The sequence below is a fragment of the Corapipo altera genome, unplaced genomic scaffold (assembly GCF_003945725.1).
Source record: "Corapipo altera isolate COAL_440 unplaced genomic scaffold, ASM394572v1 61286, whole genome shotgun sequence".
Taxonomy (NCBI): Eukaryota; Metazoa; Chordata; class Aves; order Passeriformes; family Pipridae; genus Corapipo; species Corapipo altera.
This window is the reverse complement of record NW_020884907.1, coordinates 6,771,812-6,786,892: the sequence shown is the minus strand read 5'-3', so window position 1 is coordinate 6,786,892 and position 15,081 is coordinate 6,771,812. Positions and strand designations below refer to the sequence as shown.

The 15,081-nt window shown below is 40.0% G+C and overlaps 1 protein-coding gene across 1 annotated transcript in view; it reads left to right on the top strand.

The window, feature by feature from the left end:
• Window positions 1-15,081, top strand: part of SVEP1 (sushi, von Willebrand factor type A, EGF and pentraxin domain containing 1) — a 122,597-nt gene that overhangs the window by 31,294 nt on the left and 76,222 nt on the right. The window contains exons 4-5 of the mRNA XM_027652578.1: window positions 10,855-11,013; window positions 11,256-11,435. Coding sequence (XP_027508379.1) covers window positions 10,855-11,013; window positions 11,256-11,435 — 339 coding nt within the window. The remainder of the gene's footprint in view (window positions 1-10,854; window positions 11,014-11,255; window positions 11,436-15,081) is intronic.

The window sequence follows — 15,081 nt, the reverse complement described above, 5'->3', positions numbered from 1 at the left end:
GGACCAGAAGTGTGGCAGACCTTTTATCTCCCTAAACATGCAAAGAATCTTGCTGCCCTTTAGAAAGAGAACAAGTCATTCTGCCTCTTAAAGGTGGAAAAATTACCTTTGAAGCTGAGAAGAGGATGGAGAAGTGGGGCACACAGCACAGTTTCACTTAGATGTGCAGAGAGGTTGAGCACCTGACAGTTCTTGAGACAATCTCGCTCTGCTGTTTTCCTGCTCCCTTTCTGACAACAACAGTAGGGTATTTCATTCTAGTTTAAACAGCTGCCCCTCAGTAAAGACCTTGGATGTTACAGGTTACTACTTTAGCACATTTGGTCAATACTGACAGCAAGAAGGTGCCTTAGAAACGCGACTTGCTACCCAGGGATTCCTTCTTTATGGGAGAACTCCTGCATTGCAGAAAATCAGGCCTTTGCAGAAGGGATGGAGACCAGTTTTTTGTCTGTCTAGTGGGCGATGCAAAATTATTGTTCGGAAATGTTTTAATGAAAGTTCTTCACAGAAGGAAGCTTCTGTGGTCTGCGGTCTGAGATCTGAAGACTAAGGTCTCAGAGTGTGTGTTCGGCTGAAATACTGCAACATAATCTTTTTTATCTTTCATCTTTTTTAGTATAGTTTTCGCAGTGGTGAAGTTCACTTTGTTGGCAGTCACAAGACTTAGTCCTCAAAAACCATTTCTTCAATTCAGATCTGAGGTGACCCTTTTCCTTGCAGCACACATTGCCTTAGAAAGAGTCAGATATGTTCTTAAGGACTTCCTTTGTATCTCGCAAAGAAATGAGAGGGGAGGGCAAGGCAAAATGGGGAAAATGAAGTGAGAAGCAGTCACTTTTCCAAATGTTTCTTGAGCAGTTAATAATGAGCATAATGATTTAATTATCTCAGTGCTCTTGCGTTCCACAAACAAGACCTTTTTTTAATCTACATATTTAGATAATATTATAATAATTCAGAGGACCCCGTCAATTTCCATAAGAGTTTTGCTTGAGGAATGGAGAATGGGATTTATGGCATTTTTCACAGTAAATCATGGGTATCAGGAGTGATTCCAAGAATTAAGCAGAAACTATAACATCAAGATTACAACAGTTTGCTGAACTCTACACAGGGATAGCTGGGCTAGTTTCACAATATCTAAAAAAATAATTGGCAAACCCACCACTTTTTATTGCCTGGTTATGGGCCTGAGCCACTGCATGTGCTTCAGCTGTCTTAAGTTAACCAAAAGCTGTGTTTCCTACCCTGGGCTGCTAAGTAAATAAACATGGAAATAGTGACATATGTTCTCCATCTGCACAGTCATGTGGTATATCTTCAGTGCTCAGAAATGTTACTTAATAGACATATAATCAGTGTTGTTGAAAAGTATATTTGAGGATAAAAATAAGGGATGTGGAAAAGAGGCCAAGTTTGGCACCTAATGCAGTAGTGACAGTTTATTAAGGGTCTGGCAGAAATGGCTTCACTTTCCTGTTTATAATAACTTTTACTTGCTGCATTCCCCATCTGTGATTGAGCAACGGGAACTGCTCTGATCTGCAGAGAAAAAAGGCAGAAATAGGTATCTGGTTTGTTGGGGGTTTTTTATCTCCATGATCATATGAACCAGCAGCTGCGAGGAATGGGTGTTAGAGGCAACAGCAGAAAGGGAGCATTTCACATTAGACTAGTAAAAGGATTCAGGAACATGCAGGGCTCTATTAATATTTTGCCAGAGAGAAAATTCACAATTTTTGCCTGAATGAGAAGGGGAAAATTGAGTCTATGGAATCTCTCAGCTACTCCAGGATTTCTCCCATAACTTGCTGCTCTCAAGAAAGCCAGTTTGGTCATTCAGTTTGATCAGAGAGTAATTTTTAGTTACATTAAGTCCCAAGAATCACTGAACACAAAACTATTCAAGTTGCTGAATTGGTGAACACAGTGGAAATGAAAATTGAACCACCAGGCACGTTCTTCACTGCATAAACCTCCCAGTGCTGTGAAGCTTCGGGTGCATGCTTTACCAGCTTCTAAACCCCAGTCCCTTATTTTGTTTAAATTGAGGAATCCCAGGAGAAGGTGATGTGTAGAGTTAGCTGTAACATGAGCCTCTTGCTCCCTGCTTCTGGAAGAAAGAGTGGGCTATGCTGAGGAATTGCTGGCTGTGTTGTGATTTCAGCATGTCCCAAGAGTCATGGGCAGCGGAGTAGATTCTCACTTCTGTCCGGATTCCTCTGGGTGTAGCACATTAGGAGTTGTTCAAGAACCAGTATTTCCTAAATAGCAGGAAGCTACACAGAGCTCTTAAAATAGTGCTATTTAGAGTAGCATGGGCTATCATATCAGCAGTGATCAGGGCTTGCTGAGGAATGTGTGCCTGTGATCATGATAAACGCCATGCCCAGAGGAGCCTACTATATAGTAGTGCTGCTCTGAGCAAAGCATTTTAGAATTTATTTTCCCTTTTAAGTAAGGGTCCAATTGTATGTGAAGTTTTAAACACAAAACCTTCATTTGCACATAAGTAAATTCGTAAATAATCTCTATTTGCATAGCAAACTGTACACAGTTAACTGTGTACAGTCCCAGAAAGACCTTTTTGTAGTTTTGAAATTTGTTTTGCACTTTTAGAAATACTGAGTAAGATGAGGTCAGAAATCAGTATTCAAGCTCTAAAAATCAAAAATGCTGACATGAGCTGATACCCTCAGCTCTGGGTCTCTTTCCCCCTGTGGTGTGGGGCGGCCCAGTTCTAGTTCCATTTCCGTCTGAGGAACCATTCTGACATCTTGAAGGATAGGGAAAGGGAACTCCAGCATCTGAGGTTTCTTCAGGTCCTGAGCCTGGAGGGGAGAGGTGCCCTCCCCTCCTCCCACCCACGGGGCCCCATGGCTGGCACAGAGACAGCACACTGGCGTGGAGAGGAGGCAAGAGAGAGTTTATTGTTGGGGGGGTTACATTTATAGGGTTAGGAGGATTCAGAGTAACCAATTACAGGTTGCAGGAAGGGGTTAACAACCAACAGGAAAGGGTTAAAAGGGGCCAATGAGAACACCTTAGGACATCTTCTCAGGACATTCTTGCATGGGATAACACTTGTCGTGGGAGGTGTTGGGAAGAAGAAGGCATGAGTTAGCAAAGAGACTACAAAAAGCCATTTTGAAACATGTTTAAACCACAGTTTTCTCATATACTGCAGATTTCCTGCCACACTCAGCTGATAGGCATGTGTATGTTTGCTTTGGGTATCCCCACCAAATGTATCACCAAGGCTGGATTTTATGTCTGTGCAAACAGCAAACCTGTGAACTGTCTAAAATGCCACTAAGACGTAAACCAAAAGAGCTTCATTTCAATACATGAATGCCATTTCTGTATATATATATTGCACAAGTTGTCAGGATGTCTTGTGAACACGTAGCTTGAATGAAACAGGGCTGGGTTCTTCTAAAGTTACAATACCATGCGTGGAATCAGGATTTTCTTTTTCTATTCTTGAGTAAGCCCCATGCTTTGAAACAAAAAGAGATGGTACCTTCTGTAAATGCATATATAGTAGTCTTTATTTCTATCATTGTAAAACATTTAAAATACATCTAACAGCTCTGTGTCCTTACAGTGCAAGTGTGGCTCAAGTATGAATCTGTTTAAGGCACTCACCATGCTTCTAATGTGTAATAGTTGGTCTGCTTTTTAAAAAAGAGTCTTAAAACTGGACATAAATGGATTTTCTATAAAGTCTCAGTACTGCTGTGACTGAAGAGGCTATTTTGCAGTCAGAATCATTGCTTTGCAGTAATCCTTTCTGAATGTGCTGGCCCCAGGCCTGCCCAGGGATGCTCAGCACAGTTGTGGCTCATAGCCGGACCTCCCTGTGGAGAATGTCCATGTAGGCTTCCTAACTTTTACAAGCAGTGGTAGCTCTTGGGCTTACCATTCTTCAAGCAGGCAGATTGTTCTCCACATTGCGGATGCTTGCGGTACTCGGACAGGATGTTCACCTAAGGGACTGCATCTCCTTCCAGGCGACTTTACAATTCTTCTGCCCCATGAGAGAGGACCCAAGATCCTTATTTTTATCAGGAGTAAGCTTTTTCCTCTGAAAGTTTGTTATGACTGTTTAAAGTGCTTAGAGAGATCTAGCAGTAGTGTCATTGCAAATTTTGGAAATTCTACTTGGTATTGGAATATTGCAGTTTGAATGTCTGTAAACTCAATTAAAGGGTTTGAATGAACCCCTCCCTATATATTATATATAGAAGCACCTAAACTTCTGAGTTGTTTCAGCCTGCTGTCCCTGGTTGAGAGGAAATTTGTAAATCTAATAAAGAGATGGATCAAAATACATCTAATGGGAACAGAGACGACATCTAACTTGTAAAATTGCTAATCATGTTGCTGTGATAAGGATGCTTAAGGAATACTGACAAAGAGCAGATGGGTGAGCAGGTTCAATGCTGTCTGAAATTAATGCAGAACACATGCTGGGGATAACAGGAGATATTAAAGAGTTGGAGAACATGCAGAAATCTTTCCCTGATCCGTACACGTAAACACGAGCTACTCATTTTCCTTCACAGTCTTTGTACAAGTCACACATGTCAAATGTTTAGCTAAAGCCACTTCCTTGCCTATTTTTTGTAATCATAGCATGCTCCTGCCTTGTTGTTTTGGGGTTTTTTTATAGCATTGTACATTTTGCAAACTGCAGAATGGTGAATTACAGTATCAGCCAAAGGTTTAGATTTCTTTCTCCTTAGCTTCCTAAAGGCATTTCATGTGCAGAATGTGGCCAACCTGATAAACCTACCATATAGAAGATCTTAAGTAAAACCACCTTCCCAGATAATGAAATGTGACAGCAATAGCTGTCGTTTCTGGAGGTGGTGTCTAAGATAGAGACCCAGCAATGCAGAAAGTCTTTGAGAAGCAGGCCTTCATGTGTAGGTCCAGTAAGATATATTTCAGAGGCCTATTCTGCTAGCCTAAGCCAGGGATGTCTTGTAAAATAGTTACAGCAACAGCCAAGAGATATCCCTGTGAAATACATGGAGATGGCAGAGGACTGGGGACTATCATGCAATCATGACTTCTGTCAGTATGTGTCCCGTGTTATTCATCTTCTTCCCTTGCAGAGGCTGTACACAAATGAACGATGCAGCAGCAGAAGGATGATTTTTGGAGAGAGGAGGGAAGTTTGAGCAGTACTGCATGCTAGTACTAGAGGACATGCCAGACTCATCTTCTGCAGCAGCAGGTGTGAAAGTCTGTGGCTGCATGGCGTGGAACAGGGATCTCCATTTTCCCCGTAATAGCATACCTTATTCATGTAAAGCATATGTTCATTGTGGCAAATGTAAAACATGACTAATGGCAGATACAGCTACCAGAGCACTTGTTTCACGCACATGAAGGTCAGGCTGACATATTTTCTAATTTTCAGGGGGTCTGGTTGTTTTTTTGGGAGTTTTTTTAGGGGGTTGGGGGTTTTGGTGGGGTTTTTGGTTTTGTTTTTTTTTGCTGTTGCCAAGGCATAAGATTCCTAGATGAAGTAAGGCAATGGGGTACAGACCCCACAGCTTCAGACTGCAATTCTCCTCCAAGGACATAAATGTGAATTAGTTTGAGGTTTTGGTTGTGGATCTTCTACATAACTTCCAATAAATGAATAAAAATACAAGGCAGTATATGTCAGGTCAAAGATTTACACAACCAAAAATCTGTCTCTTTATGTCCAGTAACAAAAACTAAGGAAAGAGGGAAATAATTGAATACAAACATCCAGCACTCATCAATTAGAAATTCTGTAACCTATGAGTTGCATCATTTTTTGTGAACAACAGCAAACGAAGTAAGAACAGGTGTCCATGGAATACTCTGATTCTGGGATAGATCTGTTGAATATGTATGCATGTAATCAGTGTCATAAAAGTAATTACCATAGCATAAAACCAGTTTGATTAAATGGAAAACTAGGCTTTCTTTCCTCTTTCCTCAGAAGTATGGAGGCTAAGTTGTAAAGACTATTTATGATTTGCATCAAGGTGTCATTTCATTTAGGCTTTGCAGTTATGGGGAAAAATGAGAATTACAGACTACAGTCATCAGAGTAGCTGTGTATGAATAGACCTCAGGTTGCTGCAGGAGAGAGCAGAATATTGCCTCTCTGATTCCTGCTGTATCCCGCAAAAGATAAACTCCTAATCGGATCCTTCATTAGCATAAAGTATGGAAAAAACGGCTCATGACAGGGATTACTTAGTAAATGTAGTTAGTGGGAGAAATTATGCATTAAAGAAAATACAAAATCCCTCAAATTAATCTTTGAAATACATGGAGTTTGACTCTCCTCTCTCTTAACACTGGGATAATTGAAGAATAATTCCATTTCAGTGACTTAGTGTGCTAGTGTAGTTGGAGGAAATTGAGTTCGCCTGCTCTCCCAGGATTTTAAAAGTCTTACATTTTTAAGGCAGAATTGTTTATCCTAAAATTTGTACTTGTACCTTCAGAGGAAGAATTGTATCCTGTATCACAGAGTAGAATCCTTTGACACATGATCTCCAACTGTTTAAATCCAGACTGGAGTCTTTATGCTGTCATGGGGGTTCAATACTGGTTGGCTTAACTTTGCCACTGGCTTTAGTATTTGCAGTTTTAAAAAAGCCAGACTGGGTAATAATTGTTTGGTGAATCTCTGAAATATACCTTGGTATCTGTTGTCACTTTTACAATGTTAAATTCTTCATGTGTGAAGATTAAAATATCAGATGTTTCCTTATTGTAGGCAGGCAGAGCAGGATTCCTACTGAATTTATAAGTCTGTCTTTTAATTTTTTGGTGGACTTCCCTAACATTCCGTGTTCCTTGTTCACCTTGAAGCAACATCTTGACATATTTATGCTGTCAATACAGTTAGTTGACTGAAATGTTTTTATGTCTGCCCATGGGTCTTTGTTTTCTGGCAAACCCATGTCATATTTCCTTTCTAGTGATTTCTTTTCCATGTGCAACTTAAGCATAGGTAAGGAAGTGCGTTCCATTGGTGGCCTAAGGTGTCATGAAGCCCGTTAATGTTCAAAACCAGAAGAGACATGTTGGATTTTCTTAGAGTTTTTCAGTTAGTTGTATACCTAGGAGAACGTAACTGAGGAAAAAAATGCAGGAGACATGCTGAAGTAAGCATGTATTATTTCATTATAATTTCTGGTCAGAAGGTTATTTGCACTGTTATTACCACAGATAATAGAATCTGCGTGTGAATTGTTGATTATCTACCATTTTATGCAAGCAGATTGTTGTTGATGACAACTTCAATGTGCACTGTCTTTGTACACTTGGAGAGTTTGGGCCTTGTGCTTGTTTGAGTTAGCACACTAATCCCTGCTTCCGGATATCCTGTAATGAGGAAGTAACCCTCTGGTGTAAGTCAGCATTCACTATTCTCAAGAGAAGAATTATATTGAACAAAAAGATTTTCCTTACCCCTCCCCTTGCTTCTGGGCAAAGAACAACATGGTTCAGACATAGAAAGTAGTTAAATCTTTTGTGAGCAAATCATGTATGGAGATGAGCACATAAGTTTCCTTTCTGTTTAAAGCTAATGCTGTTAATTTTTTTTTCCCATTTTTTAAATTCTTGCCTTTTTTGTCACTATTGAGAGTGCCAGATTGGTGCTTATTTACACTGGGGTTCATTCACACACTGTTTTGAGGCTTCTTGTACCACGACGTTGTTGGAAAGGGGAATCAAACCTTGAAAAAAAAGTTTAAATTATTTTTACAGATTAGCACTGGAGAATATGGTGCCTCCCTACAGTCAGTTTTTGACTGTAGAGTTAGTGGGTGAATACTGGTGGACTAGAATGCAACAAAAATTTGACACTGCTTGATTCTTGGAGGAAAGCCCAGAGAGATACCTGTATGATCAGTCATGGACGGAGCCACACGTGCTCCTCAGATGTCCTTACCCCTCAAGCTCTCGCTTAGCTTGGAATGCATCACTGTGTGTAGATTTGGGCCATGCTGTATTGCTGTCTGGAGCAGGAGAGGATGGGTCTGCAGTCTAACTGGGTCAAATATGGACAGTTCAGAGCAGATGGCCGAAGCTCTGCTCATCCACAACTGATTTTGGATGGTTTTAACATGAACTCTGGCCAGGCTAAGCTTTGTGACTGTGATGGAAATTCACAGCGTGCTTATGCTCCATTCTTAAACCATCTCTTTGGCATAACAGGATAGACTGTGTAATCTCACACACTTGGAAATACCTCTGTAACCTAGTGTTTGTTGTCTTGTGAAAATTCTGAATGTAACTTGTATGGAGTTTTGTAGTTGAATATGTGGGATCAATGAGCAGTTCAGGGACTCAGACTTGAAGGAAATTCTACATAAAAAGCTGAGATAGGATATAGCTCAACTTCCTGTAAAGGTAGTGATAAGCATTTGAAGCATTCAAAAACAATCAAGACATTTGAGAAAACATGTTTTTCTCAGTAGAGACATTAATAACCATGTTAACAGTGTTATTTACCTCCTGCTGCTTCAGTGGAAAGAACAAATTGTAAGTGTGATTTCAGAATTAATAATTTTCTTCAAATCCAGACTGATTCAAAGCCCTAAGCAAATTACTGGGTTTATTGTTAAAAATGCTCACATCAGAAAATGCATGATTATTTTCATACCAGAATTCTCGAAACAGAAGCAGAAAATTGCTGCTGCTTCTTTATCTAAGCTGAGGTTGCAAGAAAGAGAGAAGTTAGGTTGGGGGTTTGTTGGTTTGTGGTGTGTTTTTTTTTGGAATGAAACACTTAGTTTAGATGTCATTTTATATGCCACACAAGGAACAGAAGAGACTAATTTACTTCAACTGGCATATGGAGGGCAGCTTTGTCATACAGCAGGTCCCCTGTGATGCTTAATTTTCGCTCTTTCCTGTATCCTTTTGGATGCACTTCATCACTTTGTGCTGCATACAGTTTTAAAAAGGATACACAGAGACTTCCATGAAGTACCATATGGAAGTGTTTCAGAGATTTCAGAGTAATACCTCTGATACTTTGCCATTTTGGAGGTGATCATCTGAAGCATGAAAGAATATTTCAGAGAGATGTAATGTCCAAGGTGGGAGTTTCTGCACAGAAGAGATGAAAGAAGCAGTAACAGACCAAGAGGAATGTCTTGCGTGGGAAGAGCAGGTGAATTATAGGAAAGGGATTTTTTTTCCAAATGCTTTTCTGAAAGTCCCAAAACAAAATTAAAAATTCCCAGATAAATTTGATTGGATTTTTCTTCCCTATTTCCTTCCTTATATACTTTGTTTTGTACTTATATCCTTTACTGCATAGGCATTTTCATTGTCTTCTTAAAACTGTGTTTAAAATACAAAATTGTGAATTCAATTTACAGCACACAAAATTGCCTCTTAACAATAAACCACTCAGTTGCTTTTTTCAAAATAAATCTGCAAAGTTTTCTGAAAAGTGAACAAAAGTATTTTCTTTGGGAAAGAATCGTGCTTCTTCTGGAAAGAGTGCCATCTCTTCATATGGGCAGATTTTTTTGAGGTATATTCCATAAAATTTGGTTTATAAAAATAAATCCTCTCATGACAGAGTCAGAGTATCTTAGCACCTAACTTGCAAAACAGACAGAGCTGGTCTAATATGTACCAAAAAGAGACTGATGCTGACAGAATTTCCAAAATCCAGGAAATATAGCTCAATAGGAGAGAGTAGGTCCAGAAGCAAGGCACACCTAATTATATAAGGAGGAAGGCACTTGAGGGTGTTTGTGGTTGTGACATTCTTTATACCATTCAGAGCTACATTAAATGATACAAACTGATTGCACTGAGGGGAGAATATGACAGCCTGACTTGCAGTCTGCAAGAGAAAGTGTGGCCATTTTGTTGACAGTGAAATTAATGGAGAGCTTTTTTGGCTGGGTTTCAGTGTTAATATTATGTAACTTTCTCAGAATATTTTCTGAACTTTTCATTAGGAGTTAGGTTTTTCAGCACAAGTGTCCTTGAGTTCTGTTTCAAGTGATAATCTGGTCAGTCTTTGCTGTAGCAGCACTTGTTGATTAGTCACTCCCCTATTTCACACATCATCCTTGTGAAATAGATTAAAATAATTGTGGTTATTTTCTGAAGAGTGGAATTCAAGGCAGAGAGCAAAAAGACCCTATTTCACCAAATCTCTGCCTTTAAAGACATCTCCTGAATTTTTTTAAGGCTTGTGTGTGTAGGTGCACAAAATTAAAAATATGAAATGCAATATAAATGAGTGCAAAAGCTCCAGGGAGCAGTTGCTTTGATTAATTGCTTTGTTGTTTGTGCCTCATGCATTTTAGCACATATAGTATATAGATCATATATAATCATAATGTGTAAATCAAAGGCAGGGAAGTTTTGCTGGCATATGTTAGCTCGTTACTACCAATCTGTGTGCATTACACTTCTGTGTAGTCTTGAATGGCAAGGATTTAGTCTGAAATAATTTCTTACACTTCTAAATCGAGAATGTCTTCATGAGGTCTGCGCAGGTTTTGTCAGTGAAAATCTGTTGTGTCTTCTGAGACTTGAGTTTCTTTTCAAGATGATTAGTCATGGGCTTAATATCAGTCCCCGGACAGTCACTGTAGAGAAGTCCACCAAGTCTGGTAGGCATTAGATCACACCTCTTAAGAACTCTGCAGTACTTTAAGTGGAGAATGCTTCTATTTCTATCCTGAGTGACACTGGGTGTATTAGGAAGGAAAAAAGTAATGTAAAACTGTAAAGCAGCACACCTGAAAAAATATGCTAGGTGAAAGGTTAATATCCTGAACTCCTTTGTACCATGTTTTCTTTTACTAAAAGCTTGTCCACCAGGAACATACAAGCCCGAAGGTTCACCAGGTGGAATTGGCACTTGCATCTCATGTCCCGATGAGAATCATACTTCTCCACCAGGAAGTACCTCCATTGAGGATTGTACATGCCAGGAGGGATATCGTGCTGTAGGACAAACCTGTGAAGGTAAGTGTTGCCATTCAGGAACGGAATAGTCCTAGAATGCACAGTGCAATGCTGGGACAATTTTATTATGTGGTTTTGCACTGTGAAGGACATGTCAAATTGCAAATTCCCTGTGTCATTCCAAAACAGCAACAATACCAAGCCACAGTTTGAGTTAGAAATTTTAAAAGATTGTTTTCCTTCAGTAGCCTATTGCATTCCGGCTGGTGTCATAACTCTGTTGTGGTTGTTTAATTGTTTAGTTGTTCACTGCCCTGAAATGAAACCCCCGGAAAATGGTTACTTTGTCCAGAATGTCTGCAACAATTACTTCAATGCTGCGTGTGGGATCCGATGCAAAGCAGGATTTGATCTCGTGGGAAGCAGCATCCGACTTTGTCAGCCAAATGGCCAGTGGTCTGGATCAGAAGCTACTTGTAGAGGTATGGATGTCATGTGTTTGAAAAGTATTTTCCTTTTGGTTTAGTTTGTTCTTAACGGTGGTTTTCTCTACTCCCTAGTAGTTGGATGCGCAGATCTGATCCTGTTACCACTTGGGTGAAAGAAAGTTCCATATGTAAAATCCCACTCCAATCACTCCATTTCCCCTCCTTCCTAAAATGGAAGAAGGACATCTACAATAGAAAATGCAGAGCAGGATTTTACTAGGCAGACAATCTTTTGCAAGTGAATCTACATTCTCCTTTCTTACACCCCTCTTCACCTCTCTCCACTTAATTTCTATGAATTTTATATCTCCATTATGTAAACTCAGTGAACCTAGCAAGTATTTAAATATGTAACCATATTTAGAGCTTGCCACATGGCTGTTTTAGAACATCCACCAGATTCTTGGCATAGAATAGCATTGGGAGACATTAGGCATAGAAGAATTCCATTTTGCTTTCTTACAGTTTCTCTTCTTACAAAAAATAGGAAATTTGGGGCCTTGAGCATAGTTTTCTGAAGAATTTTGAGTGGAGTTTCACTAGGGAACAATTGACAGTATCTTAGAATTTTTATACTGAAGTATACCTTCATCATGAAACAATGTCAGCTGTAAAAGAAATAAACAGAAGGTGTGAAAGGGAGAAGACATGAAAAAGAGCATCCTGAGAAACATTATTTCTGAATTTTCTGATAGGAACAGAGTTTTGTTTTGCTGTCACTTGTGTCTGCCTGAGGTTGGGTTCTTGATGATTTAGAACAGAAGCTACAATCCCATATATGTATATCTGTCTGGTATGTCTTCCAAGGAGACCCTGAAAAAAACAGATTAGCAGCCCTTATGTCCTCAACAGCTACAGGATATAGTTCAGCATTTTTAACTTGACTTGAATACACTTGACATTAGCATACTGCACAGGAAGCTAGTAAATACAAAGTCATCAGCACATTCTGTAACTCTTGCCCTGGCCTTGTGTTTGGGGAAAAAGGCAGGGTAGATCCTTGGAGGCATTAGAACTTCATGCCAGTACAGCAAACACAGCAGCCCTTAAAGAAACAGCAAGTCATGGTTCTGAAAGGGGGGATCAGATCTAGAGAACGGTTTCTCAGGACATTCTTCCTGTAGTAGTTTACTTCTAAGTAGTTCACTTAGATTTTAGAACTCTTCTTCAGATAATCCTAGAAAACTTAGTTTTCCCTTTTAGCTTCCAGTGGCAGAAGGCAGGTAGGAGAAGCTTTCTATAGAAAATAAATTGTTGTCCAGTACCATGAGGGTGTCTTGAGAAGGACTTAGAGCTGTGGACTTTCTAGCAGTCCAAACATAAACTGAAGATGCATACTACTTCAGGTAGACTGGGATACTAGGAAAGAGCACCCACCTGTCAAAGTTTCTGTCAGACAATATGTGTGTAATAAAAAATCTGGGGAAAGCTGCAGTCAGCCACAAAGAAAGGATCCTTCATCTTCTTTTCTGCAGAGAAGTGGAAGATTCTAATACTTTAAAATCTTGCTGGAGCATTTAACGAAATTCACCTATTTGGTGTTGGTGTGTGATCTTCCTTTAATAGGGAATTTGGAAGATGGGGGAAGAGAAAAGTCTGCATTGAGATCCTGTCTTGATATTGAGTTAATATCCTTTGAAGCACTGAAAGGATATATTTTTGCTTTTTATATGTCATTGTCCATCATACTGAAGACTTCCAATTGAAAAAAAAAATTAAGAAATCCCACTGTTACATGTGCTGGATCTGCTAGTCTTGATTCACTCAGACTGTGAAAGGGACCAAGATCAAAGGCACAGTTTATAGCTGTCTTGTTAATCCCAGGAGTATTTTATCACATAAATTAGGAAGGGAGAGTGAAGGAAAATCCCTTTACAGTGCTTTGGATTTTGACATTAAATACTCCTCAGTTCTTCTGCTAGCTAAAATCTGCTGTGCTATTGGAAACTGATTAATGCAGTCATGTCATGCAATTACGGGTGACCCATAAAAAAAACTACAAAGCGCGTATTTAATCCAGAAAAATGTAGTAGGAGAAAACCCAGAGCAGATAAATATAGTGTTATTGTTTTTGTTGTTTCCACTGCCTTTATGAGAATATTCCTTGGTCGTGGAAAATGTCTTGTCTGGATCCCTTTCCCCACCCACGGCGTGGGGCAGCCCAGTTCTAGTTCCATTTCCATCTGAGGAACCATTCCGACACCTTGAAGGATGGGGAAGGGGAACTCCAGGGGTTTCTTCAGGGTTTTCCTCTGACCCTGAGCCTGGAGGAGAGAGGTGCTCCCCCCTCCCCCCCCGCACGTGGCCCCATGGCCAGCACGGAGACAGGACACCGGGCATGGAGAGGAGGCAAGAGAGAGTTTATTGTTGGGGATGTTACATTTATAGGGTTTAGGAGGATTCACAGAGTAACCAATTGGAAGTCTCAAGGGGCTTACAGGAACACCCAATCACAGGAAGGGGTTAACAAAGGCCAATGGGAAACACCTCAGGACACCTTCCCAGGACATTCCTGAGATAACATTACCGTGGGTGGTGTTGGGAAGAAGGGGCAATGACTCTGCAAAAAGGTAAAAGCCATTTTAAGACATGTTTGAACAACAGTTTTCCCATATAATGCAGGTTTAGTGCTACAGTCTTGTTGATAATAGGATGGGTTGGTATTTAGTGCCTGGAAGCATTACCAAAGTGACATGGGCTCAGTTACAGGTATCTGCCAGACCCGTACTGAGGCACTGAGTAAGCACGAACATTGAAACGACTGAGGAGGCAAGAGCACTACAGCTCTGTAGTCCTTCCAGAAGAAATGGCTAGACTTCCCAGGTAGTGGAAGGTAATGCCTTCTCTGTAGGCACATTAACATTGCCAAAAGCCTCCCCAGTGCTCTTACTTCGTTCAGGCTTCCTCAGTAGTAGAGTTTGGTAGCATTTGCTTCTTTTTGCTGCAGATTGGGTATTAAAGACTTCTGTAGAAACTTTAAAAGAGAAAGCATGCTTTCTTGTGTATAAAGCATGTAAAAATGTTTTTCTTGCACCCTCTACCAAAGTTAAGATACAGCATATTATGAAGCTTCTCTGAAGCTCAGACTGCCTCTCATAAGATGGGCATTTCAAGACCTTTTTTTAACTCTTAAACACACTCCCTAGAGGATGCCCAGGTATGTGCAAGCACAAAAGTACTTTAAGAGAGTTAACATGGGTAAACATGAGACCATGGTAGTACAAAGATATATTAGGTGCATCTGAATGGCTTTTTTCCCTTTTTTCTTATCCTATATCCTATAGGTTTTGTTACAGACTTTTTTTACACTCACGTGCCACCACAGCTGTTTTCAGAAGAGATATTATTAGTGTGTGTTGTTTGTAGCTTTCAAAGGCTACTAAAACTACGATGTAGTTACTGACATTTATACAGCTGTCTCTCATTTCAAGGAGCACTCAGGCTACATGGTCATTTATTATTTTGAGGGTGTATAGTTGTGTCCACTTGTAGGCATTGTTCTGTTTCATCAGCGTACAGAGTAAATAATTACTGGGAAGAGGAGAGGTTACCAAGATGGTTTACCTTTGGATGCATAATGTTTTGCCTCATGCCTGATAGCAGCAAGAATGGGTTAATTGGTAAAATCAGCTTCCCAAAT